At 41.7% G+C, this 27741-nt stretch overlaps 1 protein-coding gene and 1 long non-coding RNA gene across 2 annotated transcripts; both read left to right on the forward strand.

Moving 5' to 3' along the window:
- Positions 1–977: 977 nt before the first annotated feature.
- On the forward strand, positions 978–1318 carry LOC138412193 (uncharacterized). Its single transcript, XR_011244676.1, has 2 exons — positions 978–1118; positions 1222–1318. It is a non-coding gene; the product is annotated as an uncharacterized lncRNA (long non-coding RNA).
- Positions 1319–4191: 2873 nt separating this feature from the next.
- keap1a (kelch-like ECH-associated protein 1a) lies at positions 4192–22028 on the forward strand. Its single transcript, XM_069535373.1, has 14 exons — positions 4192–4245; positions 4511–4583; positions 5957–6087; positions 11914–12697; positions 13654–13853; positions 14072–14228; positions 15085–15177; positions 15416–15562; positions 15911–16017; positions 16722–16851; positions 17093–17289; positions 19200–19405; positions 19959–20135; positions 21263–22028. Exons 4-14 carry the CDS (start codon positions 12482–12484, stop codon positions 21439–21441), a joined length of 1809 nt encoding a protein of 602 aa, XP_069391474.1. The 5' UTR covers positions 4192–4245; positions 4511–4583; positions 5957–6087; positions 11914–12481; the 3' UTR covers positions 21442–22028.
- Positions 22029–27741: the final 5713 nt, after the last annotated feature.

A 27741-nucleotide genomic window follows, 5' to 3' on the forward strand; every position in this document is an offset into this window, starting at 1 on the left:
AACACACACTCTCTTCATGTTCAATGGGCGCTGTGATGAATGTTTGACTAATGGTGGGCCGGTACATGAACCAGTTAGTGTGTGGTTGGAGCAGAAGTGAGTCAGCATGAGTCCCGGCAGGACAGCCAGGATGACCTTCAGGTCCCGGCCCACAGCGTCCCCCTGTCCCCTCACTCAGAGAAGACTCTTGTTCAGTTCCCGCTTGTGTCGGGAGGCCGCTGCCCAGGAAACGTGAAAAAGGATTTTGTGAGACTGTCGTTGTGTCACTTTTCCAGTCAGCGTGCCGTGATGCTCATTCACAGTGTCGTAGTTAGAATAGTGGATTTATTACAGGCAGTCGTCACCGTCTGTCCCTGTCAGTGAACATTTTGTGTCACCGTTTACACACACACACAAACACACACAAACACACACAGCCTCACTTTAACACACGAGCTAGAGCAGATCTCCAACTTGCATCACTAACCTTAACCAGGACCTCACAAATTATGTTTTGCCTTAATATGACCAGGCTTTGGTCCCCATGAGGTCTACTTGTCAGTGTTGATGCAAGAAGAGGTCCCAAAGAGGTAAAAATGAGCACACACACACACACACACACACACACACACACACACACATCCGTTACATGGACTTGCATTCATTTCCTGTAGACTTACCATAACCCCAACCACTGACCCGACGCTTTCCCCCTCACCAGGGTCTCTGCTTTTTGACCCTAATTGGACAGGCTCTCCTCAATTAATGGTCTGTAGTCTGAAATGTGTCCCCAAATGTGTTTATATATTTGTATAGATACACTTCCATATATGTTAATATATAGGATAGAGATCTGACAAAATTCAAATAAACACATTGTGTATGACAGTGTTTTGTCTTTTGTCTCTTGAAGAATTTGTTGAGTTTGATCAAGTTCTGCTGTCAAACCTGATGAACAGCTCGTCATCATCAAGAGACAAGAGAAGTGAGCATCAAACCGAGGAATGATCAGAGGGATGGCGACGAAATGAAAAAATGGAATGACAATGAGATGAGGGACACAGAGAGGACAGAGAAGTTTATGATTTGGGTTTGAGACGACCGGAGAGGGAGCAGCTACTGAGACGTTTGGAGCGAGAGTGAGTGGGGGCAGAGAGAGGGGGAATAAAGAGAGAGACAGAGAAAGAGCGAGAGGGGGAGTAATCAAGGAGAATCAGGACGTTTCCTCTGTTATACCCACAGGCCCAGACTGAGCCCCAGATCCACAATCCTCCCTGATTGGAGGGAAGGGTTTGTTTGAAGAGGAGGTCAAGACCATCAGTACCTTGTTAAGGAAAAAGTTGTGTCCAGAGGAATGAAGACTGCTGACTCCTTCCTGAGGAATTCATTGGGGGACAGTGTGTGTGTGTGTGTGTGTGTGTGTGTGTGTTAATATAGACACTAAAAAAGAGGCAGCGGAGAGGAGGAGGAATCAGAGCGTGATTTAAAGAAGACCCATCAACCCCCTCCTCACATAGTTTCTAAAGCCAGGATAACACTGGCATTCGCAGCAATAATGCATGACAGATGTACATCAACTCTCTCTCTCTCTCTTCCTCTCTCTCTTTTTCTCCCTCTCTCTCTCCGTCTCTCATATGGGCCCAATGTGTTGTTGGTGATGGGCATCATACATGGAGATGTAAACTGAGGGGAGTCGTCCACTGTTAGTGATTGAATTCTGACTCTGAGGGCAGTGAATGTTTATTAGAGACGACACAGTGTTGACGTCAGCACCGACCACGCTCTCAGTTTTTATTTTAACCCTCTGGTTTGTCTGTGATGATAGATATAGTGTGTGTGTGTGTGTGTGTGTCAAAATGAATTAAATACATTGTAAGCCGTAACAACTTAATGCACTGATGGAGCTTCCTTAATTATAAGGTTCTACATTTCTGAGTGCTTTGATTGATTGACTGATTGATTGTTCCAACACATCCAGATGATCATTATCAGTGTTCTCATGCCGTCACTTCTCCCTAATAATACATCATTTGCTGTTTCATTTCAGAAAATGTCTAATTTTGCATTGTTCCTCTTCCATCCCAACAAATGTGTAGAACCTCTTGCAACACTTGTTTTTCAATATTACCCATTTAAGATTTCTGTTTTTAGAAAATATCTTTAACTCAACCGTCCACACAAGGCTCAAAAAGTAACATATATGTATTTCCTATGGAAATATTAAGTTATTTCTGTCAAGTATTTAAAGTACATAAACTTGTTGTAAATGCACTGACATATAATTTAGTAACCAAGTAGCAGATGATGTTGATGTGATAATAGTTTTAGCTTGAACACTCAAACTGTCACTACATTATCACTGTTTCTTCAGCTCACAAAGAACAATCAAGTGTCTGCTCTGAATTCACTGTGTTCAGCTTAAACTCACATGTTTCCAATTTTCCCCCATAAATGTCTCCTGAAGTGTCATAAACGATAGAAAATAGTTTCTTGCGTATTGTGTGATATAACTAGGGCAGTTTTACAGTCATGGGAAAGTGTGTGTGTGGCACTGAGATCTGTGAATTTGTCTTTTTTACTTTGGAAAAAATGATTCTCAGGCCTCATGATGCCATTGCAAGTAAAAAATAAAAAAAAATTCTAAATCCTTTTTTGTTTTTTTTACTTGCTATAAGTTATTATTTCATGACTGCGTCTTTAAATTCTTTGGAAAATTCCTGGGCTTCAGATCTCGAAGCAGATTTGTATGAAATATTCGAGAGCTGTAAATCTCTGGATCTTATGTACAGTGGATAAGCATTTCTTTCAAACCAAACCATCTTCAGACTGAAACACAAGCTTCCTGTTCAACAAGCGTAGACAAGCCTGATGATTCAGTTCATTTTTCAAAGTTTATAAACTATTTTATAAACTTTTATAAACTTATCTCAACGTGTAAAATTGATGGAGTGGCCCCATCATTTCAGAACGAACTTTATCTTTCACCGTTTTCACATTGGCTTGCGTTTCTGTATTTGAGCAGCAGAGGGCAACACGTTCACAGTGCATCTCTCTCATTATCACTCTTGAGCTCAATAAAAGCCTGCGGCCCTTCCATCAAATACAAGCAGGGACCAACCCCACCCCTTTAATTCAAAAAGTGTGTTCACAAACAAACAGAGTCTTCACGGTGGAGTGAGACATGCACGGGCTGTTTTATGTGGAGATGTTAAGGCTGATGCCAAGAATAATCCAAGCCATGGCTCCCTCTCTCATTACTGACTCCTGTACTGGCAGGAAACTGGTGCAAGAGGAAGAGGGAGAGGAAGGAGAGGAGCGGAGAGAAAGATGTAATCTGCAGAGATTTGGAAATATGTGAGGACAAATAACGACGTAAAGAAAATGAGGAGAGATTAGATGCAGTAGAGGATGGAGCTGAGGGAAGGAGAGAACACAGAGGTTGATAGAAACGAGGGTGAGGAGACGTACACAATGACAGAGCAGGCCGGCACTGTGCTGAGTCATGGTGCAGTCTTACTTTTCTTTCTTACTTCCTTGTTGTTTGAGTTAAGTTTTTTTCAAACTACAATTTGTTTATTTCGAAGCTGAAAATTCTCAGCGTTGACTGTTTATATTCTATCTGTGCCTGTAGGCCTCCGTCAACCAGTCACATATACTCACACTCTCTCCATCGGAGTTAAAGTGTCGAATAGTTGTAAGAAATGTGTTTTTTTGCAGAACGTTATGAAGTCACAGTGTAGTTGACCTTTGACATTTTGAAGATAAATCGTTTTATCCTATTAAATGTTTGTGTGAGAATCAAAATTATAGTGTGAATTTTCTGAGTCATGGTCACAAGTGTGTTTTGTGATGTCACAACGATCTCGACCTTTGACCTAGAAAAACAGTTTGTGACAAAGTTGAAGAAATTCCCTCAGGGGTTCCCGAGATTTCTCATTCACGAGTTCATATACAAATACATATGAAAAGATTCATATGCACAATTAATTAACCAGCTAAATGTCATCCCTGACATCACAATGGGTTTGTTGTTGTGTTTTTAATGAGAAACAGAAACAATCTGCAGAATAATCTGGTGAAGCAACCGTCTGTCGGTCGAACTGTGACGCAACCCATCCTGGCACCAGTTATTTTTATTTTCATGTTCTTTGTAGGTGGGTGTGGTGTGAGAGTGCAGACAATAAAAATGATACAATCACACACAGGCTTCCTGTTGATGTCAAACTCAAACTGAAGCAAATGTTCAGGAGAGAATTCAAATTCAATGTCAGTGGAATAAAGTAACTGTTGTTATTTAGAAGATGACTCTGAGATATTCAGCTTTATCATCAGGATTCCTGTAAAATACAAGAACTCAACTCCAACCAAACTCTAATATCTGTCTTTAGAAAGTTAACAGATCGAGGGGAAGCTGTTAAACGAATCTTCACCAATTTCGAATGTGATTGTGTTTCATGAATTATCCTGGAGGAGAACGCTGACCATGCGTCAATGATGTTCAGATTAAACTCTTGTTTATTTTCAATTTCAGAGTCAAACTAGGTCACCACTGAGCACTGGGTGTGGTAGTCACCTCGCCTATTGTTTGACACATCGACGTCGAGGTATGTGATGTGTGGTTGTGTGTGATTTTAAGTATTGGGGAGCTGTCACTTAAACCTCTGCCAGAATCTCTCCTGCTGCTTTTATTCAGAAATATTTCCGTCCATCCCTCTGAAAGGTTTTCTCAACATTTCCTCTTGTCATTGGAAGAATCTGAAAGAAGCAGATTTGACTGAAAAGTTCAATAAATGATCCAAAGAACTAGAATTTAATTGACGAAGAAATAAATAAGGACACATAATTCTGTTTGAGGGCATTATGTAATCGTGCTGTTGCTGTGGACACATTCTTGTGAACATGATAATTCAAAAAACCATACTGATTAGATTGTGGTGTGCCTGCTGCACAGATTAAATATATTAATGATTTACAACTTGAAACTTTAGTGCTGTGGGCAAGTGTACATCCAGATGTCACTTGTTCTGTGCATTTGTTGTTTTTATTATCTTTGTCAAGGACGTGGTTTTTGCCCGGGCTCGGGTTTGTTTGTTTGTTTGTTGGCAGGATTGTGAAAGAACCACTGAACAAATTTCCATGAAACGCAGAGGAAGGATGGGACACGTAGAAGTCATTAAATGTTGGCTCGAATCTGGACAAAGAGGCAAATCCAGGGATTTTTTTCTTCATGGACTTGTGAGATGGGGTGGGGTTCTTTTGGTTGTTGTTGTTTGATATTTTCACTGATTTCCAAGGGAATAAATGGTGGAGCTTGATGAGAAACTCTGGACTGATATGAGTGTGTGTAATTTGGTGCAGAGCTGAAAACAAACCAGATCTATTGGATTTAAATGATTTTTTTTAGCTGCTCTACTGAAGAAGAAGAAGGATGTTATTATTATTATCATCATCTATTCTTTTATATTTTATTCATTCTAATCAACTCCATTGCAGACGCAAACGTTATCTCTATAAAAAAAAACATATGATCATAATTAATGTGTTATTCAAAAGTTTTTTTTAAAATGGCACTTAAACCACGTGACTTCATATCAAACCCAGTGTGTTGCCTTTTGTGTCATCGTCATTTTCCTCCATGATCAATAATCTCATACATGGGAAACAGCTGATATGTCACTCAGTCTAATCTTCTACAGGATGCGTGTTATTCTAAGATGTACTCGCAGTAAACACTGTGTGCAGGTTGTTGACGGCAGGAGATGGAGATGATTTATAGACAGATTAGTCTCGGGCTGGATTTCCTCTCCTGCTCCTTCGTCTTTCAGCTGAGTAACAGTTACATAATCGACCCTGGCTCAGTTTCAGTTTGAGGAATGCCGCCCCGGACTTGGAGCAGGTCTCTGAACATGCGTAACAGGGACGCACGGTCACGTTCCTCCTCCTCCTCCTCCGAACATTGTGCCGCTTCCTCCCGCAGATCTGCAGCTGGTGACAGGACAGAAGTTGGAGGAAAAGAGCGGCTCTTCCGCAAACTCTGTCAAAGTTTGTCCAGAGGAAACGACAACAGTCGGTGGATCCGAGCGGCTGCGGAGGAGCTGAAGCTTCCAGGTGAGTTCACCCGCTGCTGCTGCTGCGTAAAAGCTTTTAACTGTTTTGAAGTTGGCCACAGGACGCGCCCTAGTTTTAGAATCACTGACATTCAAACGCGTTCCCGTGAGTGTGTGTGTGTCTGTGCGTGCTCGTGCGTGTGTGTGCGTGTGTGTGTATGATTGCAGCAGCACTCGTGACACTTATTACAGTAAAGCTACAGCAACAACACACACTTTCATTATATCGCCCATTCAGTTTATTTCCTCACTGCTGCACACACACACACATGCACACACACACACACACACATGCACACATGCACACACACACTCAAAGTGGAATTGAAACTTTCTATCTGAGAGCCAACTTGAGCTGTGTGTGTGTGTGTGTGTGTGTGTGTGTGTGTGTGTGTGTGTGTGTGTGTGTGTGTGTGTGTTGTTACCTCCTCAGGACATTTTCCAGCATAAACATTGACCTCATGAGGCCCTGACTCTGTTTCTAATGAGACAAAATCAAAATGAAGTCTGAGGTCCTGGTTAGTGTCGGGCTGAAGATGTGAGTTGTGGTTAGGTTAAGCTTAACCATGAATTAGTCCCGGTTATGGTTAGGGATAAGGTGTTCAAATCAAATGTACTTTATTGTCCCGTGGGGAAATTTGTCTAGGGCCAAAACTCAACAGCAGCTGCGGAACAGTAGATTGTAAAGCAAACAACAAACAAAACTATAAAGCTATTTGTGGGACTGTACAGAAAGCACCATTAAATAGTGGTAGAGCTGGTTTTATTGTTGTATTGCTACTTATTCTTTCAGATTGAGGTGTATATAAAGTATGCAAGTGTTAGAATACAAGAAAAGATGAGGGGAGGAGGAAAGTCTGGGTCAGGAAAGAATAAACATCAGGGTTATAGGTTCAATTTCTTCAAAACGAAAAAAATGGTTTGGGTCTGTCCCTACAAGGACAGCTGTGCAACCGGGTGTTTGTGATGATTGTCAAACACTGTCATTAAAAATGAATCACATAAAGGAAGAAGTGTTCAAACATTCTGTCAGCTAATCGATTAGTAAACCGCCAGAAAATGTATCTGCACCAATTTTACTGATTAATTGTTATAATAATCATAATATATATATATATATATTAGCTGTATAGTAGATATATAGTGATTTTGTTTTATGTTGGTTTCTACAAAATTACAAATTTAAAGACGTCTCTTTCGGCTCCAGGATGTTCTGCAAAAATAATAATAATAAGCATCACAATCACATTTCACCAGAGATAAAGTGGTGTAGCATCTGAAAGTTTCTTATTTGTCCAACAGTCAAAAGGCCAGAGATATTCAGAGATTAGATAATTTAAAAAAAGAGAAGTTAAACAAATCCTGGAATCAAGCAGATTATTTTTATCTTCTGATTATTGTGTGGTTTTATTATTTTAGTCTGTGAAACCATCACAGTTAATCCTGAGATGACGTCAAACTATCTTTGTTTGTCTGACCAACACATAAACAGGATTAGTTAAATACAATTAAAAGAAACTGAGAAATATTTTAATGTTTTAAGTTTGAGGTAGAGAGAAATCTGTGACCTAATGATCGATTGATTGATAGAAATAAGCAACAACCAATATAACATCATTGTTTTTGCTGAAATGCATCCATCCATACTTCCTTGTGTGTGTGTCCTTGTGAACAAACATACATACAAACTTTTTGTAACCACAGATAAGGAGCTGGTTTCTCGCTTAGTGATAAATGGCCGTTGCAATTCTTCATTCTCAAGTGTTGGTGCAGTTGTGCATACGATTTATTGTGCAGCACTTTGCTGGAGTTTTTACAATCAGATGTCAAATGTCAATTTAAATTCGTAAATACAAGGATCCTCCAGTTTGACTCTTTTCTGCTGCTGTAATTCCACGATGCTCTATATTTCTTCCAGGGAAAGTTATTTCAGAGCAAACAGAAAAGGCCCCTTTGACCCCAGTCAGCTGTCAGTGAAGCTAAAAGATGATAAGGCCGAGGAGGTTGTGTCACCGCTGGTAAAAACATTTTTTTTAAAACCACGTTGTCATTCCAGCTGAGCAATTTTGGACGGGATCATGTCGAAGGTTAAGCGGGGTCGTCTTCATTCCTCACCACATGTCCTGTAAATTTGTTATATGTGCAGGTGGGAGCTCTTGCACAGGTCAGAGTCAGTGGACTGTCTCACATCTGCTCCCAGAACGAGTCTGTAAATGGTTAACTTTCCCTCCCTCTCTCTGCCTCCTCTGGTTCTTGAATCAATTCTTCACTGAGCTCCACCTTATGTAAAACAAACAGTGACTATGCATTTACACAGCCCGCAATATTCCAACTGTTCACCATATTCAGACATTATTTCCATCATGATGTTTGCATGAGTTGTTCACACTGTAGTTACTGTAAATTACATATTGCATCATGCACTACACCCTGAGTGGAGGCATGAGATTGCTTTTTCCGAGAACGACCTTATTCAGGATGTCGTTATCAGCAAATGCTATTTACATGTCTTGAGTAATACTGGTTTCTAGGTAAACGTGTCTGTTGTCAAAATTATTGACTGACATTGATTAAGTCTTTGTGTTTAAAAGCCAGAATTTCCTCGGAGGAATTCCTCAGATCTCGTCTTTGAATCAAAAGCTGGGTCAGTCGTTCCCTGTTGAGAAGAAACGCTCCTCATTTGCAAACAGACATTTGAGAAATGAATCTGACCAAAGTAAACAGTAACCAGCACCTGCAGTGTTGACGGTCAGGACCTTCGTCAAACAGAGGTTATGAAATCCCTTCTGGAAATCGATAAACTGGGCAGATCTGGGGTCAGGGTGCTCTCACCGTGTTCCTGCAGACTTGAGCAATGCTTGATATAGTAGCTGAGCTCTGGACAGTGTGTTTACACAGTAATTCACAGTTAACCCCCTTAAAGCCTGAACCAGGGAGCAGGACAGACTGATAGATCCATGCACAATGGCCCTTTATGGAAAACTGAGTAGCTCACTGTACTAATGTCTCTCACTTTCTGGTTTTACTCCCTTCTCAAACTTTTTTCTCCCTCCTACGTCTTCCTTCAGCAAAAAAAAAAGAACTAGGGTCCTTTTCTCCCGCTGTCTCTCTTATCCAACTTTGTTATTCTCTATCTTGCTCACTCGCTCTAAGTTGCACTCGTAATCTCTCCCTTTCCGTCTCACACTTTTGGTCATATGACCAGCACACAGGCTGGCTGACTGCAGGGTGAGAGGTGAGGGAACTCGAGGATGAACAACTTTCATTGTGCAACACTGCAAAGCTGCAGTCCTGCTGAGCAAAGCAGCAACTTCACTCAGGACATTGCAGAAAAAAAAAGGGTGAAAACTGTGTCTGAGAAATTCTGGTGTGACAGAAACATGAATCATGCAGCTTAACTACAGGTGCTGGGAATATTTCCGCACTTTGGCAGGATCTTTGTCGCACTCATGCTAAAAAAGGCATCGGCTGCTATTGACATTGAGGTTTTCATATAAGGTAGCTGTGGCTAAGTGGCAGCATAGCAGACGTTTCCTCTCGCTCTAAGACTCAAGAGCTGTTTTGTTCTATATCAAGCTGCAGCGGAAAGTGACGCTCTGTGGAATGCAGAGATTTCACGTTGCTCTGACTTCTCTGCTTTGGGCAAAGAGACATTTCACCACCATGTATTTAAGAATTGAATTGCAAATGTTAGACAAATATAAAGCAGTGCAATCATAGAGTCAATGGAAATGAGAGTTTAAGGTAAAAGTCTATCAGTGAGAGGAACGTGGTCACAAATAGTTAACGGAAACATTCTCTATTTTCTTTTACAACGTGCACGAGTGCAGAGTTTCTGTTTGTATCTGTACTGCTGACTTTATTAATAATTAATAAATAAAGAACTAAATTGTGTGAAGCACAGTTCAGTTATAGATATAGTTTGGTTTCCCTTTTGTTTTTCAGTGAAGCCTGACGTATACATGACAGGATAGTACATTTAAATTACATTTGACAAAGTGTCTCCATTGCAAAGTTTGTCCACAGAAGAGCACTGAAGGTCACAATTCTGAAGTAGGTGACAAGAAATGTCCGCACACCAGTTGATGCTCCAACAAACGATTACTATAATAATACAAAATAAATATCTCTGAGGTTATGGTTCAGCCCTGCGCCTAAAATGTTGGAGGTATTTACAAAGTTGGTGGAAGCATCAACTGATGTGTGGATATTTCTTGCCGTCATCAAGTTCGGATGTGTGTGTACTTTCACAATTCTTTAATAAAAGCATTTAAGGAATCCTTCTTGTTAATCTTTTTTTTACTTTGGGAAAGACTTAGCTTAGCTTTGCACGAGGACAATTTAGAATCAGATGGCCTGGTTCTGTGCACAGTATTCACCACAGCCTCCAGCCAAGATATGTCTCCGTAAAAACCATAAATAGTTCGTACAGCATGAGGAACTATGTTTTTTCAGGCGACACATGGGTAAAGATGCACAGGAGTCATTCATAGCTTCACACCACACATTGAGATTTGGAAGGTGTCTGCATGAGCTCCTCTGAAACCCGAAGTTGCCAGTAACGCTCTTCCCTACGTAGATTTGTGGAGGAGTTTACCTTTGGTGAAAGCACAATTCCAGCTGCAGCATTGGTCTTGATCTAAAAACTCTTGGCATGAAAGCACAGACGGATTTTTCCCAAAACATAGAGCAAATATCTGATACTGTTCCTTGTTGTACATTTTTTTTAAACCCTCAAATTTATTGTACCGGCCTTAGAAGTCCAGACAGAGTCAGACTCATCATCATTGACATTTACCTCCAATCTGATTTAACTGCAGGGCTCATTTTTATTAGAGACATTACACCCACACTTACAGTCTAGTTCATTGCTCTCCTATTATGTCAGAGGAAGATAGAAATAATAATGATAATTATGAGTCTCCTGTGATGCGTCTGTGCTGACGACAGCCACAGTGTTCTCAGGTTGTCCGTCCGTCCCACTCTTATTAATACGGTGTTTTGGGAACGCCTTCAGGGAATTTCCATTTTAACCATAACTTATTAGACACAAACAAATAACCAAATCTTTTTTTGGTTCTTAAATATTTGTATTTTGTAAATATATATACTGGTGACAAGTTAAAGGTCAAGCTCACTGTGACCTCACAAAACATGATTTTGGCCACAACACAAGAATTCACTCATATGACAAAATGTCTAAAAGTGATGACATTTTATATCCAAGAGGTCAAATGTGTTCTGCTATTTGCAGAATCTCTGTCGCTCCTCTGTGACTCACACACCGAGTGTTAATGTTCACAGTCAAACTGTTGAGGGGACGAATCAGCACTTTCAGGCCCCGGTGATCTCACATTGATAAAATTATTCTGGTTGAGCTGCAACAATTTGTCAATTAATGGACGACTAAATCAACCGTCAGCAGATTCTTTATAATACTTTTTAAAATAAAAGTGCCAGATGATTTCTTGTTTACTTTTTTATTGTCTTTTATAATATAAAAATATAAAAAGTAGACAATGTGTATGGATGTTCGGCCTTGATAGAGGTATGTTTTCTACTAAATGTCATTGTAGTTATTAATTATTAAAATAAGAAAATGAGTAACCCGATAAAAGCAGAGACTTTCCCTTCAGGGTGAAATCTGTGGCATGAAGCAGTTAAACAGAAAAACGTTTCTGTTTAAAGATAAAAGGAAGTGAAACTCTCGAGTGTGTGATTTACACCTCGGCACAAACACAAGGGAAATTTTCATTCCATTAGCTTCTTCTCACACCAGCAACAATCTCATCTTTATTTTCTCTGTTTATTTTCTTTGTCTTTGCAGGATAAGCATTGAACAGACGGAGTCCCTGCCAGGATACATGTGACTGTGCCGACCTCTTCTCCTTCTCCTGTGGAAACACACTGCAGAGGACTCTCCAGAAGTCACGATGGACTTTCCAAAACCCTGAAAATGTGGACAAGCAGAAATCTAATGATCATGGTTTGACTTTTGAGAACTGTGCGATCCCGACACCAACGCTGTCCGTCATGTTGGAGCCAGGCTCTGTGGATGAGGGAGCATCGTGTGGTTCACCGTCAGCCTTCAAGTTGGTTCATCCACCATATTGGTGCAGAGAAACATATGAACTCAACGTATTTAATGCAGCGACTGGATTTTCCCGTGGACTGCTCGTTGCCTGCCGGCTGATGCTGGGATCGCCAATGCATAAAACCATTACTCTGTTTGGACACCACATTTCTTGGGAAATGTCTAAGCACTGAATAGAAAACCTAAAGGATTTACTGTGTTAGAACTCTGACCCAAATGGGATAAAAACTAGAAACTGTGAAAGACTTTAAGAAAAGGTAATAACTCAGATAAATTTGGAGTACCCTTAGTCATCTTTCCCATGATGCATTGCCCCATAAGGAAGAAACGGCCCACGCGTGACTCTGACTTCTCAGCCATCGTCGTGCCCTCGATGTACGGGTCTGGTTACCTTGACTACACGGTCGAGACCCACGCTTCCAGGTCCATGAAGGTCATGGATGAGTTCAGGCAGCAGGAGATGTTGTGTGACCTGGTGCTTCACGTCACGTACAAGGACAAAACTGTGGACTTCAAGGTAGACCCACAAAACATACACATCTTTTTCAATGTAGGAGCACGGTACGCAGGCCTGAACTCAAATTAATAATAATAATAAAGAATATTGTGGTGTTACAGTTTATACAGACATTTATATGTAGATGCAATATGGAATAAGATGAGATTGGAAAATTTGATAAATGGGGATGTGCACAATTAGCTCAATTATTAAATATTGCTTCTCTCGCTGCTCGGCACCAGAACTATTGGTCAGTTAAACAACTTATTATTGTTATTTAAAAAATGCAATGTACACACATTTCCTTCACACATCCAACAAACCTCAGTATCTTCACATCTGATCAACCTTAATAGAGGAGGTTTAAATACATAATAAACTATATTATAAACTATATTACATAATTTACAGTTTCTCTCTATGATCCTCCCTCAACAGAAACTTCAACAACAGCAGCGTCCGTTACACTCTGTCCTACCTGATGTTATTGTTTCCCCCAGGCTGAGAAACAAAGCCAACTAATTACTAACACGTTATCGATGTATTATGTAATGCAGCTGCTCACCACTGGGGCTGCAGCTCCCCTCTCGCTGCTGTACAAAAGACATCTCAAAACAACCAGCAGGGTTTGGCAGTATTTTCATATAGAAACTGACAATCCTGTTGCATGTCGGCTGTAAAAGATTAAACTGACTCATAACCACGCCACTGGAATGATGCATTACCACATTCAGCACAGGTTTGAGGGCGTTAACCTGCAATTAAAGATGGCTGCTGCTGGTGCGAGCACTACTAAGTTCAATTCCTCATTTAACTTATTTTCATCACAATATTTCTCTTGATATATTCAGTTCTATTTTTGACTTGATAACATTGGGACTGTTTCGGGACTCCGGGCGTTTTTTCATTCACTTGTCGACCCAAATAAAGCAAATGCATAGTATATACAGTGAAAAAAATATTATCTGTTTCAGGTGCACAGGTTGGTGCTGGCCTCATGTAGCCCCTACTTCAGAGCCATGTTCACCAGCTGCTTCAAAGAGCGTCACGCCTCGGAGATTACCTTGCGTGATGTCTGCCCCCAGGTGGTGGGAAGGCTCATTGACTTTGCCTACACCGCCCACATCACAGTGGGAGAGAAATGTGTGTTGCATGTTCTGTTGGCTGCGATGAGGTAAACATGCATAAACAGTAGCACATTGTGTTGGGAAGATAATGTTGAATCATTGAAAACAGCTGAAACCAGAAAACACTCACAGACAAACTCTGATTTCTGTATTCTGCTTCTTTGTGAATGTTTCAGAATTGACCGGTGAAATGATTATTTTAATAAAATAAGTAAATTATACAGGCAATAATGATTTTTCTGTCCCTGCTTGTCTTTTTTTCTAGGTACCAAATTGAGGACGTGGCCAAGGCGTGCTGCGATTTCCTCATCAAGCATCTGGAGCCGGCTAATGTCATCGGCATCGCTCGCTTTGCGGAGGAGATCGGCTGCACGGAGCTGCACCAAAGAAGTCGAGAGTACATCAACACACACTTCAACGAGGTGAAATGCAAATATAAAAAAAGCAGAAGTACGCGCACTCATTGTGACTCAACAATATCGCTGTCGTGTTGTTCCCGACTGACACTGCACACCCACCTTCACCTGCGGCCTGCACCCAGCTGTCAATCACATGGTATCCATGACCCAAGGCATCCGGTGCTTTATCGTCTATGTAACTCTGAATGGGAACATCATTTGCAAAATGAACATCATGAAGTATTGAAGAAGACTTGAAACTACAGACTGAGATCGTAAATACTTCAGGAAAGTGTTTATTATGTTAGAAATCAAGTGAGAAGTACCTTCTGTCTCATAGCCAGTGGAGTCGCCCTCTGCTGGTCATATGAGAGAGTACAGGTTGCAGGCACAAAGAGCACATGCGACAATTCAGCTTTACGTCTTCAAGAATAAAACATTTCTCAAAAGTAAAGCTGTTCATTCTCCCTGTGATCCACCTTGTCCTGCACGAGATGATACATATTTTTGTCAGTGTGTATTGTCACGTTATTTCCCATTCTCACATGCCAGCTATTCTCCAGTATCTTTGAGCTGGTGTGACTCAGTCTTGGTTACTTCCAGCTTCTCTTTTAGTTAAGTGACTTTTCCAGAGCTTTAAATGAACATTTGCTGTCACCAGTCTTCTCTCCACTGACCTCAGCTTGGAGCAGCTTTGTAGCAAGAATCTGTACAGTAGGTATCACTGTGTGGAGCTCGGCCAATCGAGAGTCAGTCTCAGCTGCCAGTCATGATGTTTCACCTACTGCACCGTCATTCACATGAATCACTACAAACACAAAAACAGAAAAAGGACTGAAACATGTATCTGACTTCTCTCTGTTGTGTCTCTGTGTTCCAGGTGACTAAAGTCGACGAGTTCTTCAGCCTGTCTCACTGTCAGCTGCTGGAGCTCATCAGTCAGGACAGTCTCAAGGTTCTCTGTGAGTCTGAGGTGAGTGGCATTAAAACAACAGGCTTGTATCTTATGTTTAGTCATAATTTTTGCATTGTTTGCAGGATTCAAACACACCATGAACAGTGTTTTGTAAGAGAACTCAACTGTCTCTTGGTGTGACCAACAGCTAAACCTTTTATTGAGGTCTATTTAAATTATCGCAGTCCCTGAAAAATACCAGAACTTTCAGAAATGCATGTTTATGTTATTTTGTTTGTGAACTCGTCCACGTCAGGTGTATAAGGCCTGTACAGACTGGGTCGGCTGGGATATGGAGGGCAGAGCTCAGTACCTACACGCCCTCCTGAATGCTGTTCACATCTACGCCCTGCCGCCAAAGTTCCTGAAGAACCAGCTCCTGTCCTGCCCCATCCTCAGTAAGGTAAACCACAGCCTTGCTGTATAGTTACTATCAGCGGAAATGCAAGGGCAGAAAAGATTTGTAAAATAATATTTAATATTTAAATAATATAGTATAAGATTATTTCTATTATTTCTCACAAACCATGCATCTTCTGGTTAAACACTAGTAAAGATTGCTATGTTTTAAGTACTTCTGTATTAACATTTGTTTTATTGAACTATTCTCAGTAAACTCATTTTCTATATGAATATCAAGAAGGACACAGAACAAACCAGCTTTTCCCAATTGTTAAAACAATATTGTATTATAAACAATAATCAATAACTAATAGAGGTTTTTATCTTCTCTCTTATATTTTAACTCCAGGCCAACTCCTGTAAGGACCTGCTCTCTAAAATCTTCCAGGATATGACACTGAGGAAGCTGCCGCCGGCTCCGAACCGTGGAACTCAACTCATCTATGTGGCTGGCGGGTAGTTAATTTGTTTCTTCATCAATATCTCTAGTTCACAAAACCTCTGTAGGTTATATTAAATATGATGGGACCCTTATCTCATACTTACAGATACAAGCCACCTCATGGTGTCTCAGTCTGCCACCTAGTGGCTATCAGCATGTTAGCCCTATATGTACAGAGCTATTGTGCTTGTTGACCTGTTGTCACTCTTCTAATTTGTTTCCAGTTTTGTTTATATCCTACATGAATATAATGACACTTTAAACAGAAACCATCCTCCTCAAACTCATTGTTGTCTGTTAGAAAAGTTTTTGAACCAATGTGGAAAGTTTAAAACCAAATGATTATACAGATATACTGTATTAAGAGGATTTTCTACAGATCACTGGAGATGTGTCTCTTCCGCTAATTTAAGCTGTTTGATTGTGATTTAGTCTTTGTTCTTGGACCAACCAAAATTATTCATCATTACCTTCTATACTTTGGTATAATTCTGTTTCAAGTGCCCAAATAATATTTTGAAGTGTAATAAGACAGATAAATGGATTCATGACATTAACCACTATGTAATATAAAATGTAAAACATGTATTGAAGTCATTGTTCTTTTCTTCCAAACTATGATAAAAGCATAAAATACTTTTAGGAGATGATCCTGTTTGAGTTCACTGGACATTCATCTGATGAACTACCCGCTCTGTTTTTCTTCTTCTCTGGTCAGATACCAGCAGCATTCATTGGCGTCCATGGAGGCTTATGATCCCAGGGCAAACGTGTGGCTCAGACTGGCTGACATGGGAACTCCGTGCAGCGGCCTGGGAGCCTGCGCGCTGTTCGGACTCCTCTACACTGTAGGTTTTTCTCAAAGCAAAGTTACAAGGCAACAGTCAATACTACAACACATTTGTATGGAAGTATCAGAAGAATTGTGCCAAGACTGTTTCGCTTGGGTCGGTACGAACTCACTGATCTGTTAATCAGGAGAATTGTAAATCTACTCATTATCATCAACAGCATCAGCATCTGATGTTTGTTTACAGAAGTCTGAGTGAACCACATCATAAATGTCAATCCCTCGTTTCATGTGTCCAGGTTGGTGGCAGAAACCTGTCGCTTCAGAACAACACCGAGTCCAGCGCCCTGTGCTGCTACAACCCAATGACCAACCAGTGGAGCCAGCGCGCCTCCCTCAACATCCCCAGGAACAGGGTCGGCGTGGGGGTGGTGGACGGCTGCATCTACGCCGTTGGAGGTTCCCAGGGCTCGACGCATCACAACACAGTGGAGAGGTTAGATGCTCTACAGAGTTCACTCTGCGTGTGTGTGATGATTTATTTAATTTAACAAGGCACTCGAGAAGTAATTTGGTTTTAATGACATCTTATTTACCAGGGTGAACGTAATGAACACGGATATCCTCCCCTGTGCGCACACACACGTTGTCAGATTAAGCGCAGTCACCTCGGTGTAAGTATGGATAATGGCATGAGAGCGATGGGCTGAATAGCTGCCATTCAAGCTGAAGAGCAGCGGAGAAGTTCTCAGGTATCTCTCTCAGTCTAATTAGACGACAACGCAGCCTCTTTGAAAAACATGTCGAGACACACTTTCCCAGGAATGTCGATCTGCTCGAGAATGCTTTACATTTCATCGTTTCCACCACCAAAGCAGGGAGGAGTCCTGATGCTGTTATAAATCAGTTTTAATCACTTATTAAGAACAAACTGTCAGGTCTGAGAATGACTCAGTGTTTTTCTCTTTGATACTATTATCTTTATTTTCCATTTCTAAAGAGCTGCACTACAAATGTAACCGTTTTGTTTTGAGGGGTATAGATTTTAAAAAGATCAGAGTCACAAAAAGAATTATTAGAAGTCATCAGACGCCACTTAAAAGGTGCCGCCAAACGCAATGAAAGCCGATAAAGCTGCCGAAATGAAAATTCAATGTGAAGCACGTCAAAGAGAGATTAGAGTATTTATAGCAACAGTTTTCGGGACAAAAGGCTCGGCTCTCGACGTGAACGTGAGCAACATGCAGGAGATTCAACAGGGAGTTACACCGTCGGTTCCATAAAGCACCTTGTTGCAGATGCATGTGCAATAACTTCAGGGTTCAGAGCGCAGGGTCATTGTCGGCACAGTGACCCGAGAAATGACTTGAATTTAGTGTTTCTTTCTCAAGGGCACTCCACCGGTGATGAAATATCAGAGCACCCTGGTGTCTGCAGTTTACAGCCGGTCTATAACCCAACGACTGAGCCAATAACCTTTTAATCATCAACCAGCAGGAGAATATGCATCATGACTGAGCTGTTTGCCATTGTTGTTATACCCAGTGTTATTTTTCTCTACTGAGATTCTGCTGTTAAAGGAAGAGTGCGACATTTTGGGGAATTTAGTTATTTGCTTTTATGCCGTGAGTTAGATGAGACTCTCGTGTCTGTTCACGGAAGGAGACATATTTAGCTTTTTCAGTTTTTTTTTTTTTTCATCTAGTGTGTTTGTGCATGTCAAGTTTCTGCAAATTTAAAAAGTCTGTGGTGAAGGCAGCTCCTCTTCCCGACAGAAACACTGCTCCTGAAATGCAGTAGTCCGACCAATACTTCTGCACCATTGTGATGTTATTTGCATAATGCACGCCTAGCGGCTAGTCTGGCACGCCCCCTAACAAAGCCAGACGAGAGCCTGTTAGTACATATATAACTGTAGCAGTGGTGAAGCTAGCCTCCTGTCTACTTCCAATCTGAGCCAGGAGGTCAGGTAGACTAGCTCTGCCCCTTTGAACCCCATGAATACTACATATTATAACTTGCACATATATTACATTTTGATTTGTTCTTTTTTGTTTGTTTTGACAAGACATTCAGCAAAGCATTAACACAGAGTGAGAGTTGATGTCTGCTGATGTCCTGTGGACGTTCTCATCTCCGTCTGCTCATGTTGGTGTTAATTCCTCTTTAGCCTCTAATAAAGCTCGTCAACAGTGGCCAAACATGGCTGCCAGCTTAACCTAATCCACTTAAAGTTGGCTGGCTCACGTAGACTGAGACTGTTGCTGCTCACGGCCGCTCCACCTCTGGATCATTACAAGTTCTGCAGCACAGATTTCAATTCATTAATAGAATTGACTCATTTGAAGTGGACCTGTCAACAGATTACAGCCATGTTGACCCTTACGTCTGCTGTGTGCTTTACAGGTGGGATCCAGAGTCCAACCGCTGGTCGTTCGTGTGCCCGATGTCTGTGGCTCGTCTTGGGGCCGGCGTGGAGGCATGCGGGGGGGCTCTGTACGTGGTGGGGGGGTATGATGGACAGAACCGTTGGGACACTGCTGAAAAGTACCAACCTGAAACTAACACCTGGCAGCAGCTGGCTCCCATGAGCACCATCCGCAGTGGACTGGGTGAGTGTGTTAGTACGTCTGAGATTCGGACAAACACAACAACGACAGAGAATCAGATGATGCCACATGCGTATCTGTATGCTCGATGTAAAGCAACAGCCAGCAGCTAATTAGCTTAGTTTAGTGGAAGTAGTGGAAACAGAGGTAAACCGCTCATAAGTTGAAAGAAGATCTGACGTACCAGCACCTTTAAAAGTCACACATTATATATATAAATACTCCACTTTAGAAAGAGTCCCCCTGCATAACCGCAATTTGTCAATTTTGATTTAAGCACAGATTAAAATACACAAATTCACAAATTAGATTTTACTTGTTAAATATTGAGCTTGGTGCTGGCGTGTAGATCCTGTTACCCTCAGGTGGAGCCAAGTAAGCTCTCTACCCATTTTATGCTACCATGCTCCAGGTTCCAGCTCCATATTTACTGTACAAATACAAGTGTGATACCAATCTTCCCATCCAACATTCTGCATAAAAGCAAATAACACCTCCCAAAGTGTTGAAACCATCTCCTGTGTGTGTGTGTGTGTGTGTGTGTGGGTCTCTGCAGGGTTGGTGTGTGTGAACTCTTACCTGTACGCTATAGGAGGGTACGATGGGAGGAGCCAGCTCTCCTCTGTGGAACGCTACAATATAGCCTGGAATGTCTGGGAGCCCAGGGCGTCCATGCAGTACGGCCGCAGTGCACACGGAGTGGCGGTCTACCACAGACGCATCTTTGTCCTCGGTCAGTTACGTCACTCAGTAGAATGGTAGTAGAGCACATACCTCCGCCAAGGTCCAACAGTCGCCTTAAGTTCAATCAAGTGACACAAAATTGCACAAACTCATAAATGTAAGTTCCCTTAATGTGCCTGATGTTTTTCATAAAGATCCTTGAATTATTCCAAACTTAATCAGTAAAGGTGAAAAAGAGTTTCTTGTCCCATCCCTCCCCCAAATGTTCATGGAAATCTATTTAGCAGTCTTTGCTTAATCCTGCTGAAAAACAACGGGGGGGGGGGGCATACTGTGACCTTGGCAGAGTTAAACAAAAATTGAAGCACTGAATGTTTAATTATGTCGTAATTTTTTTCTTTCATTAAATATCAGTAAGAGGAACCTGATTTACTGTCCATCCATTTTGAACACATTATTTTACTTTACTTTATTATGCTCATGATTGTATATGGGATGATTTCATCTTCCTCCCTCATTTTTGTCCAGTGTGTGTTTTAGATGATGCTTGTATTGATTCTGTTTATACGTGTCATCACCAACTAGCACATGGACAGTTTCATGTATAAAGGTCAATTCAACCTTCTCATGAGTCACTCAGGAGCTCTGGGCGAAACATTTTGCTCTTATCTGAGCTAAGAAGAAGTTGGTTATCACTGATATATTTTTATTTTTTGCATTTGTATTTGCGCAGCCACTACCAGTGACACTTATGTTTCAGTCCACACCAGAAATTATGTTATGTCAACAGACTTAATAAAACTTAATAAAAGAAAATACAGATTTGTTAAGAAATGTAATAATTGAGATTCATTAAGACAGTTCAGGAGATCATTGGTTTTATAAATTGTATTCCTTATGTGGCTCAGTGACTGTGTTGTATAATCAAAAAAGGTCTGTTGTTAAAAGTGAACAGACTTATAGAAGAAAGACCAGGAAGTGATAACAAACCACACTAAATTATATCAATAGAAAATGATCTCTCAAAAAAATATCTTTCTATGAAATTAAAAATAATTGCATTTAATAATTCATCAATGCTACTGTTGAACAGTTCCTTAATGGCTTTATCAACAGCTTCATTAAACAGTGTGTGTGTGTGTGTGTGTGTGTGTGTGTGTGTGTGTTTCCATTCAGGAGGTTTTAACCAGCAGGGCTTCCTGTCCAGTGTTGAGTGTTACTGTCCAGAAAGAAATGAATGGACGTGCGTCACCAACATGCCCATTGGACGCAGCGGCATGGGCATCGCCGTTACCATGGAGCCGTGCCCTGGCAGCCTGCCAGAACAAGAGGAGGACGAGGACGGAGCCACATAGGACATAAAAACCTACATTGACTACAGTTTTACAGTTTCCAAGTGGTGCTGCTTTTCAAGAGACGATTAAGTGCACTAAAGAAAAAACTTCCAACATGAAAACATCTTTACCTCCTGTATCTCCGCCCTCATGGGTCCCACTCGTGTTGTACCGTGATGCACAGATGTGGTCTAAATGGAAGCGTTGAGGAAGAGCAATTATAAACAGAAAATATCTCAACATCTGATCAAAACTGACATGACAGTGATCCTGCAGTGATAAGGTGCTACAGATGTAATCCCAAATAATAATGTTATTTATTTAAACATTGTCCCTTCACTGTTTTAAATTTCTTGCGTATTTGATTACATTGTAAATTTGCAAAGTGAACTCCAGTGTCCTAATTTCTAATTCCTCCGTCTGTTTCCAAATGAGGACAGAACTCACACATTTTCTTCTATGTTGTGCCAAAAGTGGGGTTTCCTGTCTAAAACTGCAATTTTTAAACATTTTGTCAAATTTCTTTTTTTTTTAATTTGCCAGATTTAATTTTGTGTTTCCTGGAGTAAAGTTAATCAAAGGTGAATGATAAATATCTTATGTCTGCACCATTTGTTCGGTCTTGTAATTCCACCAAGGATGTAAACACCTGCTTGTTGCTAGTTGTATAAGCGTGGGGAGGATGCTGTATGGGTCTGGGAAGAAGTCACAAAACTCTGGTGCAGGGGTCGGATACAGTGATTGTTTTTTTGACTTTTTCACTGATTTCACAGGAAATATTTTAGGATCTTGATAAAAATAATCACATGTAGGGGACTGATATCAATAAGTGCATGCAATTTTGTGCAGCTTGATTGGAGGAGGTATGTGCTGTGTTGAGTGCCATTTAGTCAAGACAAACGAGTTTTACTGACCTCTTGTGATCCCTGTTATTAGGACACATCCACACAGTGTGTAACAGCACGTGCACGACCACTAGATGGTGGAATAACTCCAAAAGACAGCTGCACGCTGCAACAAATATTTTCTGGGTTTTTTTTGGTTTCCATGTCAAAGATCTCCTATGACAGTGACAGTGTAAAAATAACAAAGCAGGAGAACAAGGGCTCCTACATCTGTTTACATGATGACAAACCAGGACACATTCCCAGAGTTAACCACATATACAACTGTGCACACTGTGATCAGTGATATCCCGTTTGGATAATGAATATTTGTCTGTGGTTTGTGGCTCAGTGAGGATGAATTTGAAGCAGCACGAGCTCACACAGCAACCTTTCTTTTTCTGCAGTCCCTAAGAACGAGCTGCCCGAGTCACTACAGCGTTAGTCATCAACTGCAGACGTCACTTGTGTGTTTACTTATCTTTCTCTCCACTGCTGTTCTCCATCTCCTCCATGGCTCACCTGCAATTATCACAGCAGGCCACCAAAGAAGACGCTTCTGGACAGAGCCATTATTGAAATGCGGCCTTCGGTCTCATCACGTCGACATTTCTGACAGAGAAGAGACGCTGATGAAAGGAGAAGGGATAAAAACAGTTCATGTTTGTTTTATAGAGAAGCAGGTGATCACAGCCACATGTTTGTCTCCCTTTGAATCTATCTCCCTTTTCAAGCTCGTGCAGTGAGCGTGCTTTGTGAACAAGCATTATTGACAAAGCAACCTGTTGGCCGACGAGCAGAGATGGAGACGAGGCAGAGGAGGCGGCTCCTGTTCTGTTCTCGGGGCCCCAGAGAGCGAGAGCGGAGACAGACGAAGGAGAAGAGGGCTCTTACTCACTACTTACAGCCCGACACAAGAGCAAGTGACTCACATGGCAAACGCATGACGCAGGCATCTCACTCACATTTGCACATGGATACACAAATGTGTGTGTGTGTGTGTGTACACAGACACAGTGGTTCTTTATCTGTCACACAAAAAGCATGCATATATATATGTGTGTGTGTGTGTGTGTAGACACTCGTGCAAAACAAAGCTGGCCGTCTCTTATTCACAGGCTGTGGAAACAGATTTGCCTCAATGTGTTCATTGTCTCATGAGAGGAGAGGAATAGAGAAAGAGATGTACCACTGTACAACAGGGAGCTCTACCTTTCACAGAGAATAGGTTTTGGAAAATTAGTACACACACGTGTGGTTATTGTCCATCTTTTGCATAGTTGCTGCACTAATACTGAGCAGTCGCACAACCCCAAGAGGAGCTGTCGGAGGAGAGCAGCCTCTGACAGAGAAGATACAGGGTCTGAGAACATGTATGAGAGATGGAATAGGGACTTCTTTGTGTCCAAAAACTAAATGTAACGGACAAACATTGGCTTGAGACCTGCTGTAGAAGCTCTTCTTCTTTATATACGTTCTGTCTTGAAGTTCTGCACACTATCTCTATCTAGCTAGTCATGTTCAAATGTATGAACATAGGGAGGAGATAGAATCTAAGAAAAGAAATGATCTGATCATCGATCATTGCAGAACAGAGGTTGCAACTGTGCAACATGTTAAGATTTGATGTTAAGTTTCCCTTTCGCATATGAAGGAGGAGATTGTCCGGTTCAGACGTCCTCACAACAACAAGAAAATGTCCGTAACATTCAGGTGACGGTTGCCGTTGAGGTAGAACATGTTGGAGGCAGGAAATGATGAATACATTCTGCTGCTTTTTTTGTTTGCAGAACATCGAAGATGGTGGATGGAGATGGAGAAGAATCTACTGACTCAGACGTAATGTTTGTTTTTGCGTTGACAACAGAACTACGAGCATTTGGACGCGTTCGCAAAATCAACAGAAGAGTCCAAAGTGATCCAGGCAAGTATTTGTTTGTATTCTTCCAGTTTTGCGTCTAGTTTTCCAGGAATGTTCCTGCTGTATTCTCACATGGGCTCGTTGGATATTCCTGCACATGTTACAGGGAGCTGGCAGGAAAAGTCTTTCCAAGATGACATCTTCGTTGGCATCTTTCTAAATGTATAGCATCTCTTTTTCGTCCCGTTCTTTTTGTTTTATGTAGTTTTGCTTCCGTGGCTCACTGTACATGTCCCTGCTGCATCAGACACTTTCCAGACATTTTGCTGGGGAGATGCCAGGAAAATGGTTCAGAAGGTTCAGATGGTTCAGAAGTTTGCATTCTCATGTACAACCTCTCCAGAACATTTTCAGAAAATGTCTGGACTTCAGTGCATGTCTGTGTATGTTGTGATGTGGAGCCATTAAGTCTTTCTCAAGTCCGTTCACAGGTTGAAGGAACCTTGAAGGGGTCGGAGCAGTAGCCTGAGTATTACGATGAGGCTTATCCTGTTGGATGTGGCTTATTCAGCCTTATTTAGATCTACACGCAGGCGGGAGGCAGAACTGAGCCTCTATAGTATCTGAAGAGGTGGGGGGGCTTTAATTCTAGTGGGCCTACAGCTAGATGTGTGTAGGTGTGACCTTGGGAAGTGATGACCTCATCAACATCCCTGCCTGCAAAGCTAATCTGTTACGTTCTGAAGGATGCTCCTACGACGGAGCCACCCATGAAGGTGACATTGGCGAGTGGGCCAGTGGCGTGGAAATACACCCCTCATCCAGGAGGCGAGTGCAAACACATTGAAATGAGGAGGGCGTGCGCACGGCGACGTATGTGACTACTGTACACGCATGCAAATACTGTACCCACATCAGTCACCAGACATGGACATGAGGATGCATGAACACTGTCACGTCACCTCGAGAAGGTGTTGCAGCAGGATGGTGGTTAAAAGGTCAAACTGTTCTTTCTTATCTGACCCCAGATGGAGCAGGATTTCAACTCTGTGGCCCAAAACCTTGATTGTTCCAGGAAATGTTAGACGCATGAACTTCCTCATTCATATACAGTAGTTTGTCACATCTGGGAATAGTTCAAGAGCTTTAGAACTATTTGATCTTGACTGATACTAACATGTATGACAGTGTCGGCCGATAGCTCTGTGTCCGTGCCTCTTTTGTGTCAACACTTGTCCTTGAGCAAGGCACGTCCATCTCATGCAGGAGTTGGGGCTGCTCGTGGGGGGGAGAATAGAAGACAGACTGGTTGGTGAGGCTGTTCTAAACGCTTGTGGGGGAACTGAGTGGGAAGCTGAGCATATGTGCACATGCACCGAGCCAACGTACGTAACTGTTTGAGACTCCAGGACACAGTTCTGTGAGTGGCTCTGGCTTTTTTTTTCTCTTCTTCATCTAAATCTCTCTCACTGCTCATGCTTCTTTATTTATTTGTTTGTGTTGTTATGCAGAATTTTATGACGAATGAACCTCAGACATAAGTTTCAGGAGAATATGGGGAAGGGGAACGTGCACATCCCAAACTGCTGTCGCTCATCCGATCCTGATCATCACATGAGAGAGTCTGAAGGTTGAAGTGACACATGCATTCACAACATCTGCAGCAGGAGGAGGAACAGTCTCAACAACACCATTTAACTAGATATATTTGATTTGGGAATTTCACATTTGGGGATATTTATTGAAATGCAATGAAATTTAGAATACAATTTTCAAAATGACTCAAACTCAAGGGGTTTTCAGTGTGTGTGTCTCTGTAATGACCTTATACCTTTGATATTTTTGCAGATTTTGCAGGTTTCATTTGGATTTTTTTTTCTCTGCTCCTTCATCAGAGGGCACACATCTTTGAGCTGTGTGCATTGTTGTAATTATAGTGAGGCTGCTGTTGTGTTGCGTTGTGTGATGGGAGCCTGCCTGTTGTGAGCATGTAGTGCAGCCCGACTGGTCTGTGTGTTCACTTCGACTGTGTTTCTCTCAGACTCGGAGGAAAGCATGAGTGGACGGTTTCAAGCTCCCCTCTCGCTGAATTGATTCTACTATGGGTCCTGCAGAAACACGACGCTCAAACACAGGGGAGGACGACTTAAAAACACCCATCACTCCTTCCTTTCCCGCACCTTTCCACCGCGCACGTGCAACAAATCCACTCTTACATCTTCATTGCGCGTTTTGTAATTCCACCCAAATGCACCACTTCGCCCGAAACCCCTTGCTTCCCCGAGAATGCACGTTCCCAGCTCCCCCTCTGTACCCAAAGGTGGTATATTCCACAATTTATTCCAGGGAAAGACTGACAGTTTTTTGGGTCATGAAGCAGCTGTTCAAGTCAGTGGCTCACCCTCCCTCCGCAAGAATAAGGAATTAGTACATTTCAAATTAGATAACGACAAACGTTGGTGCAAGAAGAAGGAAAAAAGTGTGACAATGCGTCCGCTGCGCAAAATAAACCGTTTCAACATGTGCAAAAAAATATATTTTTTTATTTACTGGTAAATAAAAATATTTTATTTTCCAACACATTAACAGGAACAATGTTTGTGTGTTGTTTATATATTTTGTTCTGCTGTTGTGTAAGTGCAGTGGAGTGAATAAGTGGAGCAAGTTCCATTTTTTTTAAATTTATTTTTTTGTGATGAAGGATGAGGACAGATATCTCACGCAAACACACAGACACACTTGTCCCTCTATAGTTGTGAGGACGCTCTTTGACATAATGAATTCCTTAGCCATTTTCCCTAACCTTCACCATCACAACTAAAGGCCTAAATACCCTAAACCTAATTCTAACCCTTAAATCCAAGTCTTAACCGTTTGTGAGGACTGGTCCAGATGTCCTCACAAAGTCCAAATGTCCTCACAATGTCAAAATGTCCTCACAATGATGGTATTGAACCACAATTGGCCCTCATAAGTGTAGAAAGACATGCACACACACACTACTGTAACAAACCTGCAGCTGAAAGTGGAGTTGAACAACGCTGGAGTGACTGTTGACCCCTCCTCAATAAATCCAGCGTTAGGTTGTGCCTCGGCAATCCATCAGCCCTCTATAGAGGTTTAAATTAGAGTTTTCATTGTGGGCCCCGGTGTAGAGTCGACCCAACAGACTCAGCCACTCAACATATTTATCATACATTTCATGATCAATACGCCTCAGAACGCCTGGAACGCCTTTTGTGGAAAACATGCACACACGCATCATTCATTCTTTTTGTCCAAATACTGCATGTGTTGATAATAAAAAAAAACCCTGTTGAAGAGAGGTGACTGAATTTCCGCACGGTGCTGCTCACGTGTGCTGCTGCTGATTATTATTTTTGTGCATGTGTGTCTGCGTGTGTGCACATGCAACATGGGTCAAGCCCCTTGGAAACAGCAGCAGAGGTCCTCTGCTTTTAAGTGGATTAAAACTCCAGCACAATCCCCAGGGCCAGCAGGCATTGGACAGACCGGGTGTAGTTTAGATGAGGACTTAAGACTGATTATCTCTCATGCTGCCTTTGTTTTTTCTGC

Source organism: Paralichthys olivaceus, chromosome 12, assembly GCF_024713975.1.
Source record: "Paralichthys olivaceus isolate ysfri-2021 chromosome 12, ASM2471397v2, whole genome shotgun sequence".
Lineage (NCBI taxonomy): Eukaryota > Metazoa > Chordata > Actinopteri > Pleuronectiformes > Paralichthyidae > Paralichthys > Paralichthys olivaceus.